The sequence below is a fragment of the Podarcis muralis genome, chromosome 3 (genome assembly GCF_964188315.1).
Source record: "Podarcis muralis chromosome 3, rPodMur119.hap1.1, whole genome shotgun sequence".
Taxonomy (NCBI): domain Eukaryota; kingdom Metazoa; phylum Chordata; class Lepidosauria; order Squamata; family Lacertidae; genus Podarcis; species Podarcis muralis.
In genome coordinates this window covers 6,626,578-6,654,160 of record NC_135657.1, presented here as the reverse complement: position 1 = coordinate 6,654,160, position 27,583 = coordinate 6,626,578, and the positions used below count along the sequence as shown (strand labels likewise).

General features: G+C 43.0%; 1 protein-coding gene across 1 annotated transcript; it reads left to right on the top strand.

The window, feature by feature from the left end:
• Positions 1-18,730: 18,730 nt before the first annotated feature.
• LOC144327140 (uncharacterized) lies at positions 18,731-22,669 on the top strand. Its single transcript, XM_077925326.1, has 5 exons — positions 18,731-18,830; positions 19,963-20,079; positions 20,405-20,494; positions 21,115-21,231; positions 22,365-22,669. Exons 1-5 carry the CDS (start codon positions 18,773-18,775, stop codon positions 22,373-22,375), a joined length of 393 nt encoding a protein of 130 aa, XP_077781452.1. The 5' UTR covers positions 18,731-18,772; the 3' UTR covers positions 22,376-22,669.
• Positions 22,670-27,583: the final 4,914 nt, after the last annotated feature.

Here is a 27,583-nt window from a genome sequence, read left to right as displayed (position 1 = left end):
AACAACAATCGGAGGCCCAGTAGTCCGCTATGCCTGACGTCAAGACGACTAGAAACGGAGATTGCTTATCCATCAACAGTCCTGATTCAACTGGGACATCCCAGGTTTACAGAAGCTATCCTAGCTTTTGATTGGATGTCCCGTTTTTGGTGCTCAGCTCCCTCCCCAGTCAGCTGGCTCCTTTGAAAGTTCAGCACCCAGACGAATGTCTTTGGTTGAAAAACGGTGGCTGTGCTGGAGTCCATGGAGGTGGAGGAGGGGGAGCTGCTGGTGATGCAGGTCAGGTTGCCCCCACTGGACTCATAAGCCATGCTTCCTCTGCCCAATGCTGCCCCCACTGGATGAGAAGGAGGCAATGAAAGGGGGTTAGAGAGGGGAAGCCTGACCTCATTTGCCCGGGAGTATGGCACTGAAAGACGCACGTCCCAAGTTTAATTGGCCGAATGTTGGAGGGTCTGAGATTTTGTTATCTAACAATCCATCCATGTTCCCTGTGTTAATGTTTGGTTGTCTGAGGATATTCCTGCCAGAAATTCCGGTGAACTGGGCTTCCCCCAAGTTTTGCCTGGCCTTACCATATCCCAGAGTTCAGGAGACACCTTCTCCTGGACAGCAACATGGTCACTGATTTTGATGGACAGGCATGGAAAGTCCTTATTTGACTGAAGCTCTGGTCAACATCATCATTTTTGGGTCAGGTTTAGAGGGACCTTATTTATTTATCTATCTATCACATTCAGATCTCTTTAACTCAGGTAAATATGCTCTGAGTGTATTATCAGCTACTCTGATATATAAAGTGATTGATCTCCCAGGGGAGATGCAAGCAGTGCAGGAAAGATGGACCTCCTAATGGACTGCTCCACCAGACTGCCTCTTGGGAAGAGATAGTAAGTAGGGCTCATGGCATCTGCATTTGCTGGAGGCCAAGCTGAATCAGGCACCTCCTGGTCCTGAACTGGGTCAGCTGGCCATGATTGTCTAGAAATTGGTAAGGAGTTCAGATTTTTGTATCCATTTTCCCTTCCTGTGCCATGTTTGGTTTTTTTGTTTTTAAATTGTAGATAAGCCACTCTGGGAGCCTTTTGGCTGAAAAGCAGAGTAGAACTGATCAAAACAATTTAAACAATGTTTCTGCTCACAGTTGTCTCCTTATATCTTCTTGGTGGTTTCTTTCTTTTTGTTAATTCTTACATTTCTTGTTCTTGCTTGTGTTTATAACTTATGAATGATGGGATGAAGTCATTTATTTATGTGGGTGTTTGTGTGGGAAGCCTATAATGGCAGCAATGGACATAAAACTACATGAATCACAAAAACAAGCCTGTTAAGCAAAATGCATCCAAAAAGCTACAGACCAGGAGAAAAGCACACTGAAAAGATTCTTTCTTGGTTGGTATGGCAACTGCAGTTGAACCGAACAGTCCAACCCAAAGAGATTGTATCAAACTGTATTACAGCCAAGCTCTTACCCAAAATTCCACTTCCTTTCTATCCAGGCTCCTTGAAGTTGGCAGCAGCTTTTGTGAGATGACAGGAAATCTGTTAACTGATATGGAAAGAAAACAGCAGAAGAAAGGCTGTTCTGCAGGTAAATATTAGGAAGTTTTCCAAATTGAATCAATTGCATAGGATGAGTTAAGAGAGAAGAGTTTGGATGCTGAGAGTTGCACGAAATACCTGTTTGTAGCCTGGAGCTGTTTTCCCTTTGGCAGAGATCTAAGAGGAAACTGCAGCAAATACCAACAACCTCAGATATGCAAATAGAGGTCCAGCTTCAAGGACCTTCTGGCATTTCCCTAAGTTCCTTCTCTAATTCAGAGATTCCTGAAACTGCCCCTTCAGAAAATTCTTAGTCCTTCTCAGAGTACACCCATGGAAATCAATGAAACTGGGGTGCTTTCAGCAGCATTAAATACCACTCTCTGACCTATGGGCACCCCCAAGGCAGTGGCTCCTTAATAATCAGCTCAAGTTAGGTCATGGTTCCAGTCTTGGTTGAGTTCAGCCTATCCAACCTGTGTTCACATAACCAACTTGGCAGTGAAACCCAAACTCTGCCTGGATGCATGAAAAGCAATGGCTGCAGTTATCTGCTCCTGGGACTTGGGGATGAGGACTTCTGTCAAGAGGGATCTTGGGCAGATATGATGTGCTTCCACTGGAGGTGGGTCATATTTATTCAGAGATGCTTTTTTTAAAAAATGAAAAAATACAATTTCGCAATTGCAGTTTAATATGAGTTTAATTAGATGATCTTTATTTCATTGTCTGCTTTCACAAATGGATTGATCAGGCCCACTTCCACAAGCAAAGATCAAGAAGAATCAGTGTAGCAATCAGGCTTTCACACCTATGGATGTGGGCTGCTCACTGATGTCATTGAAGGGAACAGCATTGTGCATTGAAGCCACAGGAAGCTGGAAGAGTTAGACCAGACGGGCAGCGTTTGGTGATTCCCTTCTGGCAGAACCCTCCATATCCTCATACACTGATGATTATCCTGAATAAAAGAAAGAAGGAAATCTGTAATCGATTGCACTTTCATGAGTCTGGAGTCAGATTGCTCACCTTCAGGAGATGAGGGAGGATCATAAAACTGTAGTGTTGGAAGGACTCAATGGAACATTTAAGGAATTTGTAGCAGAAAGGAAGAGGATATGCAGGCGCAGCCCCAGAAGTGCTCTCAGAGGAATTTGCAAGATCAATGCTGACATCCCCTGGCCCATTCTGGATGTCAGGATGGGCCACTGACAGTCACTGACTCTGAGGACTCTACCACACAAAGACCCAGGGAGACCTAAAGTGGTTCTAAATCTGCCATGAAGATGTTGGCATACTGTGGGGCCATGCGGGTGCCCATTGCTGTGCTGCTGATCTGAAGGAACAGGTCATCACCGAATTTGAAGTTGTTGTGGGTAAGGACAAATTGGCAGAGTTTGGTGGCAAAGTCCGCTGTGGTTTTATCTGAAATGGTGTTCCTTATAGCTTGTAAACCATCGTTGTGTGGGATGTTGGTATACAGAGATTCCACATCCATAGTAGCTAGTATAGTATTGTTGGGAAGATTATTTAAAGATTGTATTTTCCTCAGGAAATCTGTGGTGTCACGTACATAGCTGGGAGCACTGATGGCATATGGTTTCAGAACAGTGTCCATATAACCGGAGACACCCACTGTGATAGTGCCAATACCTGAAATGATGGGGCGTCCTGGATTTCCTGGTTTGCGGATTTTAGGTAGAAGATAGAAAGTTCCTGGTCGAGGTTCTGTTGGTGTGTTGGTGAGGATCTGTTCTTGGATGTGTGGGGGTAGCTCCTTAACAATCTTGTTCAGTTCTTTTTTGTATACTTGTGTGGGGGAAAGGATGAACAAATTAAAGGTATTACAGTAGGAACCAAACAATATAAATTAAAAGCCTTTGTGGATGTTCTAGTATTGACATTACAAGACCCAGACTCCAGTGCAGTTAAAGCACTGGAGCTGATACAAGAGTTTGGACAGGTAGCAGGATTTAAACTAAACAAAAGCAAAACCAAAGTACAGTGGTACCTTGGGTTATAGACGCTTCAGGTTACATACGTTTCAGGTTACAGACTCCGCTAACCCAGAAATATTACATCGGGTTAATAACTTTGCTTCAGGAGAAGAACAGAAATCATGCTCTGGCGGCACGGCAGCAGCAGGAGGCCCCATTAGCTAAAGTGGTGCTTCAGGTTAAGAACGGTTTCAGGTTAAGAACAGTTAAGAACATATGAACATCCACGGTATCAAAATTCCCTGTGGACAGATGAAAACCTTGAGGCTCTAATGCCTAAAAGAAGATGCAGAACCTAGAAGTGCTGCATCAAAATTGAATCCAACCTTTTACTTAAAGAAATAGAGTTAATATTATATGAGTATATTATCAGCTACTCTGATCCATAAACTCATTGGTGACTATTTTCTTTAGCACATGCAAAGCCCTGCTTCTGCTTCCTCCAGTGAAGATGTAGAGTGTAGATCAGGAAATCAGGATTTTAAAGGAGCAAGCATTCACAAGTAAGAGGGAACACCAACTCAATGGATATGACTTACTTCCCCAGAGTCCTTCCGGTGATCTAAAGTCCGGAGGTTTGTCTGTGCAAAAGATAGAGAAGTAAATTGTCATTATTTGAGAGGACTTCCTGTGCAAAAAAAAACATTAATTTGATGTCCGTTTTGTTTTGAGCATTGGAATGGCACTTTCAAGTATGAGAGCCTGAGGTCCTAGACTAGAAAGTGGGAGACGAGCCTTCAAATCATCATGAAGCTCCTTGGGTGGCCTTGGGCCAGTCACTCACTCTCAGCCTGGTCTCCCTTGCAGGGTTGATGTGAGGATTAAATTAAAAGCCATCTTGAGCTCCATGGAGAAAAAGGTGGGATATATATGCCATTCATAAATAAATTTCCAAAGCCTTCTGTAACAGCAAGTCAGTATTATTATGTCCCATTATTATGTACTGATGGGGAGATCGAGGCTGAAAGTGAAAGTGTGGTTTACCCGAGGCCATCTGGTGAGCTCATGGTGGAGTTTTACAGATTTGGAGTGTCAGGCATAGGAAATCCTGATTTGACTGATCAACATAATCAATTTTTCATAGAATGGTTGATTTGAGAGGCATCTGGTTTATACACACACACACACACACACACACACACTCTGCATTTTTATCTCTTTTGCAAAACAAAACAACTCAATGGATATCACTTACGAATACAGCAGGGGTCACTGCTGCTACAGGAGCCCCATGGGATTACTCCATATGGACATTCCACAGATGCTGGGAATTGGCAAGATCCATCATATAAGTCACAGTCAAGTTGCAATGTGTAAAAGAGAAGGGAAATAAAAAAAAATTAATTGGGCAAAGGGGTTGCCAACTACTTTTTTTCCTAACCAGAACCCTGCATATTTAATGGGATGGCCTACTTTTACAGGCTTATGCTGTCAGTATTTTCATTCTCCTGTTGCTGGATGTGTGATTGTTACATCACATGTCTGTTTTTACATTCTATGCTTGGAAAGTGTGGGAACGGATGCCAGACCTGTCTCTTCTGTTGAATTGTACTTTTGTACTTGCTCTCTCTCTCTCTTAGAGAAGGCGTGAGAGGACGCCATGACTGGTTTGTCCTGTATATATTGCTTAATAAATTACTTAGATGCCACACCTCACAGCCTCAGCTTCCAGCTATACTCTGCTGCTTGAGTGCGCACATATCTTTGGGTATGTGTCGCTGCTGCACATCGGGACTGATGAGTTATGTCCGTTCCATGCTGCATTCTGGAGAGAAGATGCCTGGAGAGGTTGCTCAGATCTGGGGGCTATGCGTGTCACACACACCCCCCCCGGCACTTCTGACAATGGTCATGGGCCCAGAGGCTCTGCGTATCGGAGGACTGTCTCATTGATTGATGAGATATGTGGCTCTGAGTTCAGCAAGCTCTGTTTGCCATAGTCTCGTGGCAAGCCCTGCTTCCTCCAGTGAAGATGCAGAGTGTAGATCAGGAAATCAGGAATATAAAGGAGTAAGGGTCGGTTCGCTATGGCACAGCGACGACCCACTAAGAAAAACCACGGGCAGAGCGAGCCCGTGGCCGTGGGACTCGGCGGGCACCTGGGGCGACCCTGAAATCACGGAAGGAACCCCGTAAGGGGCTCCGGAGTGAAGGAGGGGTAGCGGTGCTGTGAGTTCATCGCTCTTTCTGCGGAAGCGAAGCCGCGCGGCTGTCACAGATGAGCGTCGACCTTTCTTCCTTAAAAGATCTGGCTGAAACAACAAACCCGTGAGTAAGGACGTTAAATGCGGGGAACAAATTTTACTTTAAATTGGCTGAAACCGGGAGACGATAAAAAGGAAGTCCGCCTTCCGGTACTGCTTTTAAGATCAAAGCAAAGGACCTGAGAAGCGGAAAGCAGCTGAAAAGGGAAGCGCTAAAGAGGGACTTTCATGCACTTTCAGAAGTGACTGCTAAAGAGGAAAGACAGACTTTCTTGTGAGTAAATTTTTAAAAGAAAAACTGGACTGACCCCCCTCGGTTGGGGGCTATTGAAAGTTAAATTCCAAATCGTCGGGCTGCTGGAGGGGAAACTGTTTAACTGCGGAACTGTTACAAACTTTTAGAGATGTAAGTGATACTTTTGAGCTTAAACAAGTTGGATTGGATACAAGTTACAGGCACCTTTCTGAAACTTTGTTAAAAGTTAAAAACACTCTGCAGGACTTTTTTTTTAATTACTGTTCGGGGACTATTGTGTTTTTTTAACATAACAGGGACTTTAATGGCGGAAAAGTTGCCTTCTTCTTTCTGAACTTTGGTGGCACTCCCCCTAGAGGATTTTGGAAATATAAAGGCCTGGGAACTGCTTTATGTTTATTCTCTCTCATTGGATTGTTTTTAAACTGGATCTGTCTTTCCCATGGGACAACAATAATTTGACCTTGAACATTGACTGATGAGTGGTACAGGAAAGACAAGAGCAGCCAAAGCAAAGGAAGCTAAGGAGAAGGAAAAAGAAAAAAAAGCAGGCACAGCTTGTACAAACAACTTTGATTCAGGGACGCAGATCTTCGGTCCCAGCTGTGCTGGGCAAACAAAAGGCAGAAGCCGAAAAGCCCAAAAATCCTGCAGAGGAAGATATGGCAGCAGGAGGATCTGAGGGAGTTCTGAAACAAATTTTGGAGCAACTGGCAGCTTTAAATCAAAAGGCTGACAACCAATCACTAAAAATTGACCAAGCTACATCTTCGATCCAGAAATTGACTGACCAGGTTTCCCAGCATACACAAGCAATTGAAAAATTGCAAGGAGCAACAGGAGAAAACCGTAATTTAGCTGGGGAAGCTATTCAAATAGCAACGGCAGCTAAAAAAGAGGTCGAGGAAGTTAAAGGAGAAGTCAAGCCTCTGCACAAACAAATTGGTGAACAGCAAGCCTATCTTTCTATGGTGGAACTGAAAAATCGTCAGAATAACCTCAGATTGAGGGCAGTTCCAGAAATTGAACAAGAAGATTTGATTGGATTCTTGACAACAGAATTCTCAAAATTCTGGGACATAAAGGAAGAAAGTGATTTTAAAATAGTTTCAGCTTTTCGACTGGGAAGATTGGTAAGGAAGGACAGATCCAGAGATTGTTTGATAATTTTGAGATCAAGGGAAGAGAGAGACAAAATATTAGGCCTACACTTTGCAAATTCAGTGGAGATACAGGACAGAAGGGTCGAAATTTACAGAGATATACCAAAACAGTTATTGGACTTGAGAGCCACCTACTCAGAACTGGCAAGATTGTTGAGACTCAACACAATTCGCTACAGGTGGGAGTTTCCACAAGGATTATCATTTACTTATAAGCAGAAGAAGGTAAAAATAAGAACACCAGAGGACTTACAAAAGTTCCTGCACGACCACGGAGAAGATCTCCAAAAAGAAGCAGCAACACATTGGCCTCTACCACAATCTGGGATACCGCCTGGAGGCGGACCAGGCCCAACACCCTCGGGATCAGAGGATAAAGAAGATACACCACTCTAGGTGCAACAAAATAGTACAGGATGTCTCTGCAGCTACTCAGTTGGAATATAAACGGCGGAAATTCCCCGGAAAAAAGAAGGAAAATATTTCACATATTGAAGAAAGAACAATTGGACATTATTTGTTTACAAGAAACTCATGTGACCAGGCTCCACAGGAAAGTCTTAGTCAACAAAAGACTAGGCCAAGAATTTATCTCATCAGACAAGGTCAAGAAAAGAGGCATGGTGATATATGCCAAGGAGAGCCTGGCACCAAAATTTGTATTTAAAGATGAACAAGGAAGAATTCTGGCGATTGAAATTCAGACACAAGGAGAAAAAAATTTGATATTAGGAATATATGCGCCAAACGACGGGAAATCAGAATTTTTCAAGAAGCTGCATGAGACTATGCTGGACTATTTGGACTACAACAACATCATAATGATGGGAGATATGAATGGAGTGGTGTCTACACATATGGATAAGTCTCAAAATCAAAACCTAACATCTGATGGCAGACTGCTGAAAACCTTTTTTGAACTGATTGACAATTTGGATCTGATTGACATATGGAGGACAAAGAACCCCCTAGGTAAAGAAGGAACTTTCTTCTCTGAGGCCCACCTGTCCTGGACAAGGATCGACCAAATTTGGACGTCTAGAGGGCTGGCACCCAAGACCAGAAAGGTGAAAATCTGCCCAAAAACATGCTCCGACCACAACGCTTTGAAATTAGAATTCAGACTTACTCAAACCGGTTCCTTCAGATGGAGGATGAATGACACCCTTTTAAGAGATCAAGAGATTGTGAAAAAGGCCCAAAAAATGTTAAAGGACTACTTTGAGATAAATTTGAACACTACAGTAGAAAAAAGAATGATCTGGGATGCTAGCAAAGCTGTCATGAGAGGGTATCTTATACAACAAAACTCAATCAAGAAAAAGCTCTGGAATGGAAAGAAGGACAAAATAATGGAGAAGATTCATCAGGGAGAGAAAAAATTGAGAACCAACCCAAAGTCAAAAGAAGTGCTGAGAGAAATCAAATTCCATCAAGCACAATATTCTAAATTGATAAATCAAGAAATCGAATGGAAAATTAAACAGATGAAGCAAAGATCGTTTGAATCAGCAAATAAATGTGGAAAGCTGCTAGCTTGGCAGCTGAAAAAAAGACAAAAGTTAAACACAGTTACAAATCTAGAGATTGAAGGGAGAATGGTTCAGAAACCAGAAGAAATTATGAAGTGTTTCCACAGATATTTTAAAGAACTTTACGCACAGGGGCCTCAGAAAGAATTTGAGATAGACCAATTCTTAAAGACAAATGGATTATCAAAAATAACTCAAGACAAAAGATCAATCTTGAACTCTAAAATAACTTCACAGGAAATTGAAGGTGGCATTCAAAGTATGCAGCTAGGCAAATCTCCAGGCCCGGATGGGCTTACCTCCAAATATTATAAGACTCTGAAGGACTACTTGATACAACCTTTGTTGGAGGTATGTAACCAGATTATGGATGGGAAGAGGGCACCAGAAACGTGGAAGGAAGCTTTCATCACATTGATACCTAAGTCAGAATCTGAAAAGACCCAGCTCAAGAACTACCGTCCCATCTCACTCCTGAATGTGGATTACAAAATATTTGCAGACATTTTGGCAAGTAGACTTAAAAAGGTCCTAAATGAAGTAATTCACAAGGACCAAGCAGGCTTTCTCCCTGGTAGACATTTATATGAAAACACTAGAAACATTATTGACATTTTGGAACTCTTGCAAACTAACCTTAATACAAGAGCAGTGTTAATTTTTATTGATGCGGAGAAGGCCTTTGACAACATTTCTTGGATGTTTATGAAAAAAAATTTGGAAGGGATGGGAGTGGGACGGGGGTTTGAGAATGGAATAGAGGCAATCTATTCAGAGCAAAAAGCTAAACTGATAATTAATAATGTGGTGACAGAAGAGTTTAAAATTGAAAAAGGAACACGACAAGGGTGCCCTCTATCCCCTCTCTTATTTATATCAGTCCTGGAGGTGTTGCTGAACATGATTAGGGAGGACCGGTTGGTACAAGGGATAGAGGTCGGAGTGAAACAATATAAATTGAAAGCTTTTGCAGACGACTTAGTTTTGACATTACAGGAGCCAGAACCCAGTACAAAAAGAGTGTTAGAACTTATAGCAGAGTTTGGTCGGGTTGCGGGATTTAAGTTGAACAAACAAAAAACTAAGGTTTTGACCAAAAATTTGACATGTACAGAAACAGAGGGGTTCCAGAGAGAAACAGAATTAAGTGTGGTTAAAAAAGTGAAATACCTAGGGATTTATTTGTCTTCCAAAAACTTGAATTTATTTAAAGATAATTATGAAAAATGTTGGTTGGAAATTAAAAAGGATTTAGAAATTTGGTCAAGATTGAAACTTTCCTTGTTAGGTAGAATTGCAGCTATAAAAATGAATGTATTGCCGAAAATGTTATTTTTATTCCAAACCCTACAGATCGTGGACAGAGTGGAATGCTTCGGAAAATGGCAGAAGGACATATCTAAGTTTGTCTGGCAGGGCAAAAAGCCCCGAATAAAGTTTAAAATATTAACTGACTCGAAAGAAAGAGGGGGGTTTGCCCTGCCGGACTTGAGGTTATATTATGAATCTGCAGCCTTCTGCTGGTTGAAAGATTGGTTCTTGTTAGAAAACACTGATGTCCTAGATCTGGAAGGCTTTGATAATGCTTTTGGCTGGCATGCATACCTATGGTACGACAAGGTTAAAGTTCATAAATTGTTTAAAAACCATATTGTGAGAAAAGCAATTTTTGCAGTCTGGATGAAATACAAAGACTTATTAGAGAGTAAAACCCCGAGGTGGCTATCACCGATGGAGGCCAAGGCTCGAAAAAGGCCCAATATGGAGGCCAAATGGCCGAAATATTGGGAAATAATTGAAAAAATTGGAGACAACTGGAAGCTGCAGAGTCAAGACAAACTAAAAAATAAGGTGCGAGACTGGTTACATTATGCTCAAATTCAAGAGGTTTTTAAGATGGATAAAAAAGTTGGTTTCCAAGTGGAAAAATCGAAATTGGAGACAGAACTACTAGAACCAAAAACTAAGATACTATCGAGAATGTATAACTTGCTGCTTAAGTGGAATACACAGGATGAGACAGTTAAATCTGCCATGATAAAATGGGCACAGGATGTGGGACATAACATTATGTTTGAAGACTGGGAAAGGTTATGGAACACCGGAATAAAATTCACGGCATGTAGTGCCCTGAAAGAAAACATTATGAAAATGATATACCGGTGGTACATGACCCCAGTCAAGCTAGCTAAGATATATCACCTGTCTGATAATAAATGTTGGAAATGTAAGGAGGCAGAAGGGACATTTTTTCATCTCTGGTGGACCTGCCCAAAAGTGAAGGCCTTCTGGGAAATGATTTATAATGAATTGAAAAAGGTATTTAGGTATACCTTCCCTAAGAAACCAGAGGCCTTCCTGCTGGGCATGGTAGACCAGAAAGTGTCAAAGAAAGATAGAACTTTGTTTATGTATGCTAGCACAGCAGCAAGAATACTCATTGCAAAGAACTGGAAGACACAAGATTTACCCACGTTGGAGGAATGGCAGACGCAGTTGATGGACTACATGGAACTAGCTGAAATGACCGGCAGAATCCGAGATTTGGATGAAGAATCAGTTGAGGGGGATTGGAAAAAATTTAAAGACTATTTGCAAAAATATTATAAGTTGTATGAATCTTAAGATAGTGCATGTTATTGGAAATGTTATGCTTTAGCAAATATGATTAAGCAAATGGTAAAATAAGTCACAAATGAGAAAAGAAGATAAGTGAACCAAACATATTATGTTTATTTTAAAGGTATTAAAATTGAGATACAACATATTGAATACGGAGACATAATAACTGAAAGTTGTAACAAGGTTTGAAATAAGGTAACAAATTGCTGATATTGTTATTACAAAGAACGCAGATTTGGAAGGTGTGGGGAAGTCCAATGGGGATATACGGAAAGTGGAATGTTTATATATCTATAACTTTATTAAGGTTTTTTCTTTTTCTTTTTTGTTAAAAAAAAATCAAAAAAAGTGTTTCTTGTATTTGGTTTCTTCTGTACTATTTGGAATGTACAAAACTATGAAAAGAAACGTAATAAAAAATATTTAAAAAAAAATAAAAAAAAGGAATATAAAGGAGTAAGCACTCACAAGTAAGTGGGACCATCAACTCAATGGATATGACTTACTTCCCAAGAGTCCTTTTGCAGATTTCAATTGTCAGGCATGGGAAGTCCTGATTTGACTGATCAACATAATCAATTTTTCATAGAATGGTTGATTTGAGAGGCATCTTGTTTATATATATATTTATTTACTGAATTTTTATCTCTTTTGCAAAACAAAAGAACTCAATGGATATCACTTACTACTACAGCAGATTCCATTGTCGCCACAGGAGCCCCATGGGATTTCTCCATAAGTACAGTTTGTAGTTGCTGGGAAATGGCAAGATCCTCCAAACGTTTCACAGAAAAGTTGCCCTGTGTAAAAGAGAAGGGAAATAAATTCTTTGAAAGGGGGCAAAGGGGTTTCCAACCACTTTTTCCCAATCTAGAACCATGCGTATTTAATGGGATGACCAACTTTTACAGGCTTCTGCTGCCTCACAATAAGCAAGGGTCAGATCGGTCCTCCTTCACTAAAATAACTCCAGATGATTCCTGAACCTTGTAAGGGTGAGGACACTGAGCTGCACCCAGCCAATTGGGTGGCGTATAAATCATAAAATTATGATGGTGATTATTACTGCTCTTGGGGTTTTTTCTGCACAGCCGACAAGCCTATATCTTGCAGGTTGTTAATGGAAGGTTGTTAATGCAAGGAGAGAGAAATTAGCAGATAATGCACCCACAGAACCACTGGCAACTATGTCAACCTTCATTCCATTTTACAGCCTTCATTCCTTTGCTTTCAACATCTGCTAATCAGAATTATAGCTGTTCTGAGCTTCAGAAATACCTTGCCATTTGTGCCCTCTCTGAGAATGGTATTTTCTGGAATCTCCCCAGTAGTGTTGCCAATGTCTCTTGCTCAGCTCACACTCAAATGTGTTGGCTATAGTCTTTCTCAGCTACCAGTCAGGTGAGGAGGGGGTAAGGCCCACTCATTCGGCCAGGGGAAAGAATCTCTTCATTGGCTGTGAAACTTGCTGGGTTAGGTCCATAATGGAATCCTTCACCAGATTTTTACTCTTCCTAGATCCAGGACCTCTGGAATTAGGAAGGACTTGGGGATCTTGCACACTGACTCTTCTAAACTCACAGCAATATAAATGACCACCATGGAACCTGCCTTGTGGCTCAGTCTGTATCCTGAACATTTCTGCTTTTGCAAAAGCCATGTATTCAATTTCAATATTAAATATATTGTTAAACACTTTCCTCCTCCACCACCCCTTTTTAAGCAGCCAGATAGAATAGGAGGCAGCCAATTCATGCTGTTGCTCCACCTACAGCAGTTTCTCAGGGTCTCTGGCAGGGGAAATACCTGGGATTGAAGCTGAGACCTTCTGCATTTCCAGCAGCTACTCCCTTGCTGTGCCCTCTTACCTGCAACAACATGGAAGAGGATGAAGACCAGAGCAAAGCTCAGGTAGAGGAACCTCATGAGTGCAGTTTCCTCTGAGATCTCTGCCAAAGGGAAGGCACTCTAAGGCAGAAGGAAGTGGAGTTTGGATGGAACAAGGAGGTTCTCTCTACTTATAGTGTTGCAGTGCCAAATCCGGTAACTGTCAGCATAGGATCTGAACCCTCCAGGCCCCTTTCTCTTAAATCATCGTAAGGCATTTATTTATCTTGCACATCATCCTAAGATTTACCCACACAATCACCTTTCTCATATATTGACAATCTGTCCTGTGCTCCAGGCTACAAACAGGTATTACGTGCAACTCTCAGCATCCAAACTCTTCTCTCTTAACTCATCCTATGCAATTTATTCATCTTGGAGAACTTCCTAATATTTACCTGCAGAACAGACTTTCTCCTGCTGTTTTCTTTCCATATCATTTAACAGATTTCCTGTCATCTCACAAAAGCTGTTGCCAACTTCAAGGAGCCTGGATAGAAAGGAAGTGGAATTTCGGGTAAGAGCTCGTCTGTAATGCCGTTTGATACAACCTCTTTGGGTTGGACTGTTCAGTTCGACTGCAGTAGCCATACCTACCAAGAAAGAAACTTTTCAGTGTGCTTTTCTCCTGGCCTGCACATTTTTAGATTTCTTCTGCTTAACAGGCTTGTTTTTGTGATTCATGTAGTTTTATGTCCATTGCCACCATTATAGGCTTCCCACACAAACACCCACATAATTCAATGACTTAATCCCATCATCCATAAGTTATAAACACAAGCAAGAACAAGAAATGTAAGAATTAACAAAAAGAAAGAAACCACAAAGAAGATATAAGGAGACAACTGTGAGCAGAAACATTGTTTAAATTGTTTTGATCAGTTCTACTCTGCTTTTCAGTCAAAAGGTTCCCAGAGTGGCTTATGTACAATTTAAAAAACAAAAAGCCAAAAACGGCACACAAGCAGAAAAGGACAGGAAGGGAAGAGGAAAACAAAAACCAGAACTCCTTACCAATTGCTAGACAATCATGGCCAGCTGACCCAGTTCAGGGCCAGGAGGTGCCTGATTCAGCTTGGCCTCCAGCAAAAGCAGATGCAATGAGACCTACTTCCTATCTCTTCCAAGGAGGCAGTCCGGTGGAGCAGTCCATTAGGAGGTCCATCTTTCCTGCACTGCTTGCATCTCCCCTGGGAGATCAATCTCTTTATATATCAGAGTAGCTGATAATACACTCAGAGCATATTTACCTGAGTTTTATAAGCAGAGGTTCCTTGGAGGTTTATAAGCAGAGGTTGGATGGTCATCTGTCATGGATGCATAATAATAATAATAATAATAATAATAATAATAATAATAATAATAATAATTTTTATTTATACCCCGCCCTCCCCAGCCAAGGCCGGGCTCAGGGCAGATAACAAGCAATAATAAAAACAAATTGAATGATTACAACTTAAAAACAACATTAAAATACAACATTAAAATATTGAAACATTAAAATATTAAAATGTAGCCTCATCGCAGGAGGAGAAAGGAAAGGAAAAAAGAAAGGGAGGGAATCAAATTGGCTCCAAGGCAAAGGCCAGGCAGATCAACTCTGCCTTACAGGCCCTGTGGAAAGAAATCAGATCCTGCAGGGCCCTGGTCTCATGAGACAGAGCGTTCCACCAAGCCGGAGCCAGAGTTGAAAAGGCCCTGGCTCTGGTTGAAGCTAATCTAATTTCCTTAGGGCCCGGGACCACTAGGGTGTTGCTATTTATGGACCTTGAGGCTCTCTGTGGGGCATACCGGATGAGGTGGTCCCGTAGGTACGAGGGTCCTAGGCCGTGAAGGGCTTTAAAGGTCAAACGCAGCACCTTAAATCTGACCCTGTACTCCACCGGGAGCCAGTGCAGCTGGAAAAGCACTGGGTGTGGTTAAGAGCAGTGGACTCGTAATCTGGTGAACTGGGTTCAATTCCCCGCTCCTCCACCTGCAGCTGCTGGGTGACCTTGGGCCAGTCACACTTCTTTGAAGTCTCTCAGCCCCACTCACCTCACAGAGTGTTTGTTGTCGGGGGGGGGGAGGGAAAGGAGAATGTTAGCCGCTTTGAGACTCCTTCGGGTAGTGAGAAAGCGGGATATCAAATCCAAACTCCTCTTCCTCCTCCCATGGCAGAGACCCCATGAGGAGCCTCGCTGCAGCATTCTGCACCTGCTGGAGTGTCTGGGACAGCTTCAAGGGCAGCCCCGCGTAGAGCGAATTACAGTAGTCAATGCTAGAGGTGACTGTCGCATGGATCACTGTGGCCAGGTCAGGATGGGAAAGGTAAGGGACCAACTTCTTGATGTGGCGAAGGTATGAAAATGTCGCCTTGGCTGTTGCTGTAACCTGCGCCTCCATAGAAAGAAAGGCGTCAAGGATTACACCCAAACTCTTAACAGAAGGCAATGGCACTAATTGGGCCCTGCAGAGAAGGGACTTGGTCCCTCATCCCCATGCCATCCCGACCTAGCCATAGGACCTCTGTCTTCAAAGGATTTAGTTTCAATCTGCTCCCACGAAACCATCCAGCCACAGCTTCCAAGCATCTGGTCAGTGTGTTCAGGGCCGAGTCGGTGTGGCCATCCATCAGCAGATAGAGCTGAGTGTCACCAGCATATTGGTGACAGCCCAGCCCAAACCTCCGGATAATCTGGGCAAGGGGGCGCATAAAGATGTTAAAAAGCATCGGGGAGAGGATTGCGCCCTGCTGCACTCCACACACCAAGGAGTGGCGCGACGACATTTCCCTCCCTAGTGCCACCCTAAGGAGCCCTTAGCTCCTTAGTCACCGCTACCTAAAAGGCCCTCTGCCTGCTTCCCTGTAACCTCGCCTCTCCTGATGAAGGAAACACAAGAAGGTCCCTGAAGCTGGACCTCTATGTCTGGGCTGAATGATGGGGGTAGAGATGCTCCTTCAGCTATACATCCATAATGGGATCATTGACTGTTTAGGAAGACTCCAGGAAGGAGAAAGAAATCAGTAATAGAAAGAAGAATGTTAGGAAACCAGGCTGGGGCAGGGGGCGCTGAAATGGACTGAGGAAATTAGTGTCCTATTTTTAAGGCAGGAGGTAGTATCATTGGCTACCATGAGTGGGCTCACCTTATCCTCATGCTGCTAATAATTACCTCTCCCTCTCTCTTTGGCTTCAACCCACCCAGAATAAACCAGGGCTTGTGGGAATTGCAGTTTATACTGCTGGGAATTGTAGTCCAACAACAATCAGAGGGTCAGTAGTCCGCTATGCCTGACGTCAAGACGACTAGAAGTGGAAATTGCTTATCCATCAACAGTCCTGATTCAACTGGGACATCCCAGGTTTACAGAAGATATCCTAGCTTCTGATTGGATGTCCCGTTTTTGGTGCTCAGCTCCTTTGAAAGTTCAGCACCCAGACGAATGTCTTTGGTTGAAAAACGGTGGCTGTGCTGGAGCCCATGGAGGTGGAGGAGGGGGAGCTGCTGGTGATGCAGGTCAGGTTGCCCCCACTGGACTCATTAGCCATGCTTCCTCTGCCCAATGCTGCCCCCACTGGATGAGAAGGAGGCAATGACAGTGAGTTGGAGAGGGGAAGCCTGACCTCATTTGCCCGGGAGTATGGCACTGAAAGACGCACGTCCCAAGTTTAATTGGCCGAATGTTGGAGGGTCTGAGATTTTGTTATCTAACAATCCATCCATGTTCCCTGTGTTAATGTTTGGTTGTCTGAGGATATTCCTGCCAGAAATTCCAGTAAACTGGGCTTCCCCCCAGTTTTGCCTGGCCTTACCATAGCCCAGAGTTCAGGAGACACCTTCTCCTGGACAGCAACATGGTCACTGATTTTGATGGACAGGCATGGAAAGTCCTTATTTGACTGAAGCTCTGGTCAACATCATCATTTTTGGGTCAGGTTTAGAGGGACCTTCTTAATTTATCTATTACATTCAGATCTCTTTAAATATGCTCTGAGTGTATTATCAGCTACTCTGATATATAAAGTGATTGATCGCTATTTCCTTTAGCAGGAGCAAAGCCCTTCTTCTCCTTACTCCAGTGAAGATGTAGAGTGTAGATCAGAAAGTCAGAATGAAGAAAAAAGCGATAATTAAAAGCATTATTTATTCTGAAAAAACCATCTGAAAAAGCCACATTTCTCATGAAGAGACTCGAAGGCTCATCTACTCCAACCTCTGCAATGCAGGAATCTCAGCTAAAGCATCCATGACAGATGACCATCCAACCTCTGCTGATAAACCTCCAAGGAAGGAAAGTGCACAGGCTCCCAGGGGAGATGCAAGCAGTGCAGGAAAGATGGACCTCCTAACGGACCGCTCCTCCAGATTGCCTCTTGGGAATAGATAGTAAGTAGGGCTCATGGCATCTGCTGTTGCTGGAGGTCAAGCTAACTCAGGCACCTCCTGGCCCTGAACTGGGTCAGCTGGCCATGATTGTCTAGAAATTGGTAAGGAGTTCAGGTTTTTGTTTTCCTCTTCCCTTCCTGTCCTTTTCTGCTTATGTGCCATTTATGGCTTTTTGTTTTTTAAATTGCACTTAAGCCACTCTGGGAGCGTTTTGACTCAAAAGCAGAGTACAACTGATCAAAACAATTTAAACAATGTTTCTGCTCACAGTTGTCTCCTTATATCTTCTTGGTGGTTTCTTTCTTTTTGTTAATTCTTACATTTCTTGTTCTTGCTTGTCTTTATAACTTATGGATGATGGGATGAAGTCATTGATTTATGTGGGTGTTTGTGTGAGAAGCCTATAATGGCGGCAATGGACATAAAACTACATGAATCACAAAAACAAGCCTGTTAAGCAAAATGCATCCAAAAAGGTACAGACCAGGAGAAAAGCACACTGAAAAGTTTCTTTCTTGGTAGGTATGGCAACTGCAGTCGAACCGAACAGTCCAATCCAAAGAGGTTGTATCAAACTGCATTACAGCTGAGCTCCTACCCAAAATTCCACTTCCTTTCTATCCAGGTAGGTAGCTGTGTTACCAGGTAGATATCTGAAGAAGTGTGCATGCACACGAAAGCTTATACCAAGAACTAACTTAGTTGGTCTTTAAGGTGCTACTGGAAGGAATTTTTTTTTCTATCCAGGCTCTGTGAAGCTGGCAACAGCTTTTGTGAGATGACAGGAAATCTGTTAACTGATATGGAAAGAAAAGAGCAGGAGAAAGGCTGTTCTGCAGGTAAATATTAGGAAGTTCTCCAAGATGAATAAATTGCATAGGATGAGTTAAGAGAGAAGAGTTTAGATGCTGAGAGTTGCACGAAATACCTGTTTGTAGCCTGGAGCACAGAACAGATTGTCAATATATGAGAAAGGTGATTGTGTGGGTAAATCTTAGGATGATGTGCAAGATAAATAAATGGCTTAGGATGATTTAAGAGAAAGGGGCCTGGAGGGTTCAGGTGCTATTCTGACAGTTACTGGATTTGGCACTGCAACACTATAAGTAGAGAGAACCTCCTTGTTCCATCCAAACTCCACTTCCTTCTGCCTTAGAGTGCCTTCCCTTTGGCAGAGATCTCAGAGGAAACTGCTGCCATGAGGTTCCTCTACCTGACCTTTGCTCTGGTCTTCATCCTCTTCCATGTTGTTGCAGGTAAGAGGGCACAGGAAGGGAGTAGCTGCTGGAAATGCAGAAGGTCTCAGCTTGAATCCCAGGTATTTCCCCTGCCAGAGACCCTGAGAAACTGCTGTAGGTGGAACAAGAGCATGAATTGGCTGCTTCCTATTCTATCTGGCTGCTTAAAAAGGGGTGGTGGAGGAGGAAAGTGTTTAACAATATATTTAATATTGAAATTGAATACATGGCTTTTGCAAAAGCAGAAATGTTCAGGATACAGACTGAGCCACAAGGCAGGTTCCATGGTGGTCATTTATATTGTTGTGAGTTTAGAAGAGTTAGTGTGCATGATCCCCAAGTCCTTTCTAATTCCAGAGGTCCTGGATCTACGAAGAGTAAAAATCTGATGAAGGATTCCATTGTAGACCTAACCCAGCAAGTTTCTTTGTTAAAGAATGCCCACAGTTGCCACCTCAGGATCCCATGAGCATAGCCAATGAAGAGATGGTGCCCCTAGCCAAATGGGTGGGCCTTACCCCCTCCTCACCTGGCTGGTAGCTGAGAATGACTATAGCCAGCACATTTGGGTGTGAGCTGAGCAAGAGACATTGGCAACACTACTGGGGAGATTCCAGAAAATACCATTCTCAGAAAGGGCGCAAGTGGCAAGGTATTTCTGAAGCTCAGAACAGCAGTAATTCTGATTGGCAGATGTTGAAAGCAAAGGGGAACCTTCAGTAGAATGGAAGGAAGGCTGACTTAGTGGCCAGTTATGTGGGTCCGTGGGTGCATTATCTGCTCATTTTTCTCGTCTTCCATTAACAACCTGTAAAATTTAGGTTTGGCAGCCGTGCTGAAAAGATCCCCGGAGCAGTAATCATCATCATCATAATGTTATGATTTATACACCACCCAAGTGGCTGGGTGCAGCTGAGTGTCAGCCCCCTTACAAGGTTCAGGAATCAGCTGGAGTGTTTGCAGAGAAGGAGGACCGATCTGACCCTTGCTAATGTTGGCCAATGAAATAGTAGTTAGCAGGTTGAGAGGCAGCAGAAGCCTGTAAGAGTTGGTCATCCCATTAAATACGCAGGGTTCTAGTTTGGAAAAAAGTAGTTGGCAACCCCTTTGCCCCCTTGAAACGAATTTATTTCCCTTCTCTTTTACACAGGGCAAGATTTGCTGTGTGAACTATTAGGAGGAACTTGCCAATTCCCAGCAACTAGAAACTGTGCAAATGGAGAAATTAGAGGGGTCTCCTGTGGCAGCAACGGAATCTGCTGCTTGGGTAAGTGATATCCATTGAGTTGTTTTGTTTTCACAAAAGAGATAAATATGCAGTAAATAAATATATATATAACCAAAAAGGTAAAGGTAAAGGACCCCTGACAGTTAAGTCCAGTCACGAACAACTCTGGGGTTGCTGCGCTCCTCTCACTTTACTGACTGAGGGAGCCCCCATCTGTCTGCAGACAGTTTTTCCAGGTCATGTGGCCAGCATGACTAAGCCGCTTCTGACAAAACCAGAGCAGCGCACGGAAACGCTGTTTACCTTCCTGCTGCAGCAGTACCTATTTATAAACTTGTACTTTGACATGCTTTCGAACTGCTAGATGGGCAGGAGGTGGGACTGAGCAACGGGAACTCAACCGATTATGAGGATTCGGACGAGGACCTTCCAGACAGCAAGCCCAGGAGTACCGGTAAGATCCCCCCCCCAAATCAACCATTCTATGTAACATTGATGATGTTGACCGGAGCATCAGTCAAATCAGGACTTCCCGTGCCTGACAATCCAAATCTGTAAAACTCCACCTTGAGCTCACCAGCTGGCCTCGGGTAAACCAGGCTTTCACTCTCAGCCTCGATCTCCCCATCGGTATTATGGGACATAATAATCCTGACGTGCTGTTACAGAAGGCTTTGAATATGTATTTACTCATTGCAATTATCTCCCACCTTTTTCTCCATGGAGTTCAAGATGCCTTCTGTGGTTCTTCCTAATTTAATCCTCACGACGACCCAGAGAGGCCCGAGGCCACTATGTGAGCCTCATAATGAGGCTGGATTTAAAGGCTGGTCTCCCATTTCCTGGTCCAGGACCTCAGGCTCTCATACTTGGAAGTGCTATTCCAATGCTCAAAACAAAACATCAGTCAAATGAATGTTTATGTTTTGCACAAGAAGTTCTTTCAAATAATGACAATTTATTTTGAAGTGCTATTCCAAGGCTCAAAACAAAACGCCCGTCAAATTAACATTTCTGTATTGCACTAAGAGTTCTCTCAAATGATGAAAATCTACTTCCCTCTCTTTTGCACAGATGAACCTCCATTGTGTACACTCTTGGGAGGATTTTGCCAGGGCCCAATCACTGCAAATTGTGCCTTTGGAGAAATTACAAACATCCCCTGTGGTCCTAATGAACGCTGCTGTAGGAGTAAGTGATACCCATGAGTTGGTCCCACTCACATGTGAATGTTTGCTCATTTTTCATCTAGTTTTCCTGATCTACACTCTGCATCTTCACTGGAAGAAGCCGAAGCAGGGCTTTGTTTGTGCTAAAGGGAATAGTGGTCAATCACTTTATAAATCAGGACATATTAACCCTATTTTTAGATGTCTAAATTTGGATTCAGTTTTGATGCAGCACTTCTAGGTTCTGCATCTTCTTTTAAGCATTAGAGCCTCAAGGTTTTCCTCTGTGCACAGGGAATTGTGATGCCACAGATGGGTGCAAACTGTGCAGGCTGCACTTCCCATGGGCAGTAAAAACTGGTGGCTCTGATCTAACTTTCCAAAACGTTAAGACAACACTCAGTAAATGAGGATGAGCCAGCCGTCTGCTGCTGCTGCAAGAACGCATATGTGATTTGGCAACAAAGAGTCCCACTTCATTCTGCACTTTCCAGACCTCACCTGAAGTACAAAAATACATCACAATATCCAGTAGACCCGGAGCTAGAAACCTCATGGTCCCTAAGGACCTGAACCAGGAGAGAAATTCTTGAATGCCAACAATGGTGATAGTTACAGGTAGGTAGCTGGGTTGCTCTGCCGTAGTCAAAACATAATAAAAAAATTCCTTCCAGTAGCACCTTAGAGACCAAGTAAGTTTGTTCTTGGTATGAGCTTTCGTGTGCAATGCACACTTCTTCAGATACACACAATGGTGATAGTTCATACTGCCTCTTAGAAATACTGGAGAAATGAATTGAAAAGCAACTGCAATCTGAGGCTGGAGATGAGAAATAATTTAATAGATCTATTCTAGCCTGTGATGGAGTCCTCAAAGCCAGCAGCTGCCAGTGGCCCATCCTGACATCCAGCATGGGTCAGGGGATGTCGACACTGGTCTTGCAAATTCCTCTGAGAGCTCTTCTGGGGCTGGGCCTGCATGTCCTCTTCCTTTCTGCTACAGATGCCTGCATTGCAGGGTGGGCTTAAATGTTCCATTGAGTCCTTCCAACACTACAATTCTATGATCCTCCCTCATCTCCTGAAGGTGAGCACTCCGACTCTGGGCTCCTGAAAGTGCCATCAATTACAGATTTCCTTCTTTCTTTCATTCAGGAGGACAATAATCAATGTAAGAGGAAAAGGGGGGTTCTGCCAGGAGGAACTCACCAAACGCTGCCCGCCTGGTCTAACTCTTCCGGCTTACTGTGGCTTCAATGCACAATGCTGTGCCCTTGAGTGACATCAGTGAGCAGCCCACATCCATCAGTGTGAACGCCTGATGGCTACGCTGATTCTTCTGGATCTTTGCTTGTGGAAGTGGGCCTGATCAATCCATTTGTGAAAGAAGACAATGAAATAAAAATCAGTCTGTTCAGATGATCATCTAATTAAACGCATATTAACCTGCAAATCTAAAATCATTTTTTTTGTGTGTTTTTTTTAAAAAGCATTTATATGGCCCACCTCCAGAGGAAGTGCATCATATCTGCCCAAGATTCCTCTTGACTGAAGTTCTCATCCCTGTGTCCCAGGAGGAGATAACTGCAGCCAATGCTTTTCATGCACCCAGGCAGAGCTTGGGTTTCGCTGCCCAGTTGGTTATGTGAACACGGGTGGGATAGGCTGAACTCAACCCAGACTGGAGCCATGACCTAACTGGAGCTGATTATTAAGGAGCCACTGCCTTGTGGGTGCCCATAGGCCACAGAGTGGTATTTAATGCTGCTAAATGCACATCAGATTTATTGATTTCTATGGGTGTACTCTGAGTAGGACTCGGAATTTTCTGAAGGGTTGTTTTTTTGGGATTTTGAGAATGAAAGAAGGAACTCAGGGAGGTGCCAGGGAGGAGGTGGGACTGAAGAGTCGGGAAGGGCTATTGCTGCCCAGTGATCAAGATCCCTGACTCAATCATTGATCTGGGTCTTTCTTTTCAACTTTAATTTACATACATTAATTCATAACATAGCCAAGTATAATTGCAGATGCCAATTAAAATAAAATACAAGCAGAAAAGGATATCTAAAGTTCAACACATAGGAACACATATCCATGCCACTTTCAATTTGTTTGTTTAGACATTTCTCTCCCAACTTTCCCCAAAGAACTCAATGTGATGTACATCATTTTCTCCCATGAGCCATGTCTCCCAGGTCTTAGACCAAAACCACACTGGTCCCGTTGCCCTTAGTTCCTTAGTCACCACTACTTAAAAGGCCCTCTGCCTGCTTCCCTGTAACCTCGCCTCTCCCAATGAAGGAAATGCCAGAAGGTCCTTTGAGCTGGACCTCCGTTTCCAGGCTGAATGATGAGGGTAGATATGCTCCTTCAGGTATACTTCCACAATGGGATCATTGACTGGTTTGGAAGAAAGAAATCAGCAGTGGAAAGGATAAACAATGTTAGGAAACCAGGTTGGGGCAGGGGGCACTGAAATGGACTGAGGAAAGGGTACCTTTTGTTGGAAAACAAGCCTCCTAGGGAGAGGCTGGCAACTCTCCCAGACTCCTGGCTTGCTTACCGGTGATCTGCCCTGGCTGCAATCCCCACAAGTCCAGGATAGATCTCGATAGGCGACATTTCCCAGCGTGGAAAATGCACACCCCTCCCTCCTTGCTTCCCTAGCAGGGAAAGGAGATAGTCAGAAATCCTTTTACATCTCTTTATTTCTCACTTTGCAGCACTACAGAAAACATGTCCGATCAGTTCAGGCTTCAGCAAGCAAGTGACAAAGACTTCCCACACATACGCAACAGGAAGGTCTCATATTACACTCAGAAAACAAACTCTTGAAGCCTGTGAACTTCCGGGAAGATTCTTTCCCACAGCTAGCCACATCATGTGATGTTTTCAAGCTACCAGTTTGCAGCTGCGTTGCCTTCATATCATAACACCTTGGGGGGGGGGGCGGGGAGGTAGTGTTGGTGGCTACCTTGAGTGGGCTCAGCTCATCCTCATGCTGCTTATAATTTCCTCCCCCTCTTCCTTTGGTTTCAACCCACACAGAATAAACCAGGGCTTGTGGGAATTGCAGTTCATGGATAATGGGAATTGTAGTCCAAGAACAATCGGAGGGTCACAGGTCCACTATGCCTGATATCAAGACAAGATTGCTTATCCATCAACAGTTCTGATTCAACTGGGACATCCCGGAATTACAGAAGCTATCCCAGTTTCTGATTGGCTGTCCCGGTTTTTGTGCTGAGCTCCCTTGCCAGTCATCTGGCTCTTGTGAGAGCTCAGAACCCAAAGATAAATGTCTTTGGTGAAAAAAAGGCAGCTGCATTTTAGTCCATGGAAGCAGACGAGGAGGGGGAGCTGCTGGTGATGCAGGTCAGGCTGCCCCCACTGGACCCATTAGCCATTCTTCCTCTGCCCAGTGCTGCCCCCACTGGAGGAGAAGGAGACAACAACAACCGGGGGCTGAAGAGGGGAAGCCCCAGCTCATTTACCCGGGAGTATGGCACTGAAAGACGCAAGTCCCAAGTTTAATTGGCAGAATGTTGGAGGGTCTGAGATTTTGTTATCTAAGAATCCATCCATTTTCCCTGTGCTAATGTTTGGTTGTCTGCCCGAAATTCCAGTAAATTGGGCAAGCCTCCGGTGTGTCATAGCTTAGAAACACTGAACAGAACAGAAACCTGGATTCCAGAAACAACTGAACCAACCGTTTGCCAAATTTTCTTCCGGATCTTCTGTTATGGTTGCCGGTGCACAGAGACATCAGAGGACAGCCAATGCTAGCCCTGCTCAAGATATTCTATAAATTGGGCAAAGTCGGTATCGCTTCATATAAGTAACAGTGACTTTATTTATTCAGCTAAGAACTATCAGTTCAATATTTGCAGAGAGTCAATTAGATATTTAGGTATAATCATACCAATGTATATCACCGAATTAGTAGCATGTAATTTAAACAAAGTAATTGATGAGTTTTCTTTATATATTAATAGATGGGAGTCATTTAACCTGCCCTTATGCGGAAGGGTTAATACTCTCAAATGAACAATTATTACCAGAATAATCTATTGTGTGAATAGAATTCCAGGTCATATATGTAGTAATTTTTTCCAGAAAAGGAATTCCTTGGTTAGGAAATGTCTATGGGGTTCTGCAACTCCAAGAATATCCTTACTAAAAATGCAATTATTAATTAAAAAATGAGGATTTGGCATTTAAGAAGGATATTGACCAGAGGAGCAGAGGAGACCTGTCCAATGATCAAGGCTCTGAATACCAAGCCTTATGTTGACGACGGCTGAAGGAGTTGGGTACCCATATTTTCCGCTATATAAGACGCACCAGACCATAAGACGCACCTAGTTTTTGGAGGAGGAAAAGAAGAAGAAAAAATTCTGAATCTCAGAAGTCGGAACAAGAGGGATCGCTGCTCAGCTAAAGAAGTGATCCCTCTTGCTGTTCTGGCTTCTGGGATAGCTGCGCAGCCTGCATTCACTCCATAAGATGCACATACATTTCCCCTTACTTTTTAGGAGGGGAAAAGTGAGTCTTATAGAGCAAAAAATACGGTATGTTGAGTCTGCAAATGAGGAGACTGAGAGGCGATATGATAGCCATCTCAAGGGCTGTCACATGGAAGTGGGAGCAAGCTTGTTTTCTTCTGCCTTGGAGGGTAGGACTCTAACCAATTGGTTCAAGTTACGAGAAAAGGATTCTGATTAGATATATGGGGGGAAATTAATGAAAGTAAGATCTGTTCAACAGTGGAACGGTCTCCCTCAGGAGGTTGTGGACGCTCCTTCCTTGGAGGTTATTAAGCAGAGGTTGGGTGGCCAGCTGTCAGGGATGCTTTAGCTGAGATTCCTGCATCGCAGGGGGCTGGAGTAGATGACCCTTGGGGTCCCTTCCAATTCTCTGATTCTATAATTCTATCAATATATAAAGAAACTTCATTAGGTACTTTGATTATATTACATACTGCTAATTGGGTAATATCCTTTGGTATGGTTATACCTAAATATCTAATTGATTCTCTGCAAATATGGAACTGATAATACTTAGCTGAATCAATAAAGACACCTTTACTTCCAGGAAGCAATTCCGACTTTGCCCAATTTATAGAATATCAAGAAGTATGACCAAAATTATCTACCATTTGCATCAATCTTGGAAAAGAAGTCATGGAAAAAGGAAATGAAATTTACTGCTCCTTTTACACTTATAGAAAATCATTTTAAAATGAGGTGCAGGTGGTATTGAATGCCAAATAAACTGGCCAAGATGTATAAAAATGTGGCAAGTAAATGTTGGAAATGTAAGCAAATAGATGGCTCATTCTTCTATATGTGGTGGACATGCAAAAAAGCTAAAGGTTTTTGGGGAAAACCAATGGTTCAGGACCTGCTCTCAGACAGGAATGATCAAATTATTTTAATAGTGGCTGAATTTTTGAGTGATGTCCATGTAGAAAAACTGGGCCATTATAAAGGGATTTAGTGGTTATTAATTAATTGCTGATGTGCTAGTGTTGTATTGTATTATTTATGCAAATTGATTTTCCCTGGAGTTAAAGATCTGACTGGGACAAAGTTTGTTATGTTGAGCTCGTATTTTGCACAATTTGTATATGGTGTCTGATAATGTGTGGTTAGCTAGGCCTAATAAAGGATGTGTATATAAGGTTTTTGGGAAACAATATATAATGAAATGAAGAAAATGTTGAAATAGGCTATCCCCCAAAAGCCTGAAACTTTTCTTACAGGCATAAGTGGGACAAAGGTTCCAAAGGCGAGGACTAAACTATTTATGTACAGTAGCTAGAAAATCATATGCACAGAAATTAAGAGATCACAATGATGAATGTTTCTCGAAGAATGGAGGCCTTTTGTGGACTTAAAACAACCTGTAGTCAGATGAAGTTGTGGGCAGGATAAGAGCAGCAGAGGGAAAATGCTAAAATAACTGCAGTACAGAAACTTTTTGTAACAGATAAATATATCATGCAGTAGAAAAGGTCTAAGTAAAAACATTGCGGAAGTGGGGGCGAAAAGTCAATTTATGAAACAATGTGACTATTTGATAGGATTATCATTGTGAATATGTCTGGGGGAAAATTATAAAGAATTATACTACACAAAAGAGAGAATGGTCTACACTGACACACAACAGTTCTTCAGGGTTGCCGATTGGGAAAATACCTGGGACTCAACCTGAGACCTTCTGCATTTGCAGTAGATGCTCCCCTCCCCCCCCCCCACAAGACTGAGCTGCCCTCTTACCTGCAACAACGTGGAAGAGGATGAAGACCAGAGCAAAGCTCAGGTAAAGGAACCTCATGGCTACAGTTTCCTCTGAGCTCTCTGCCAAAGGGA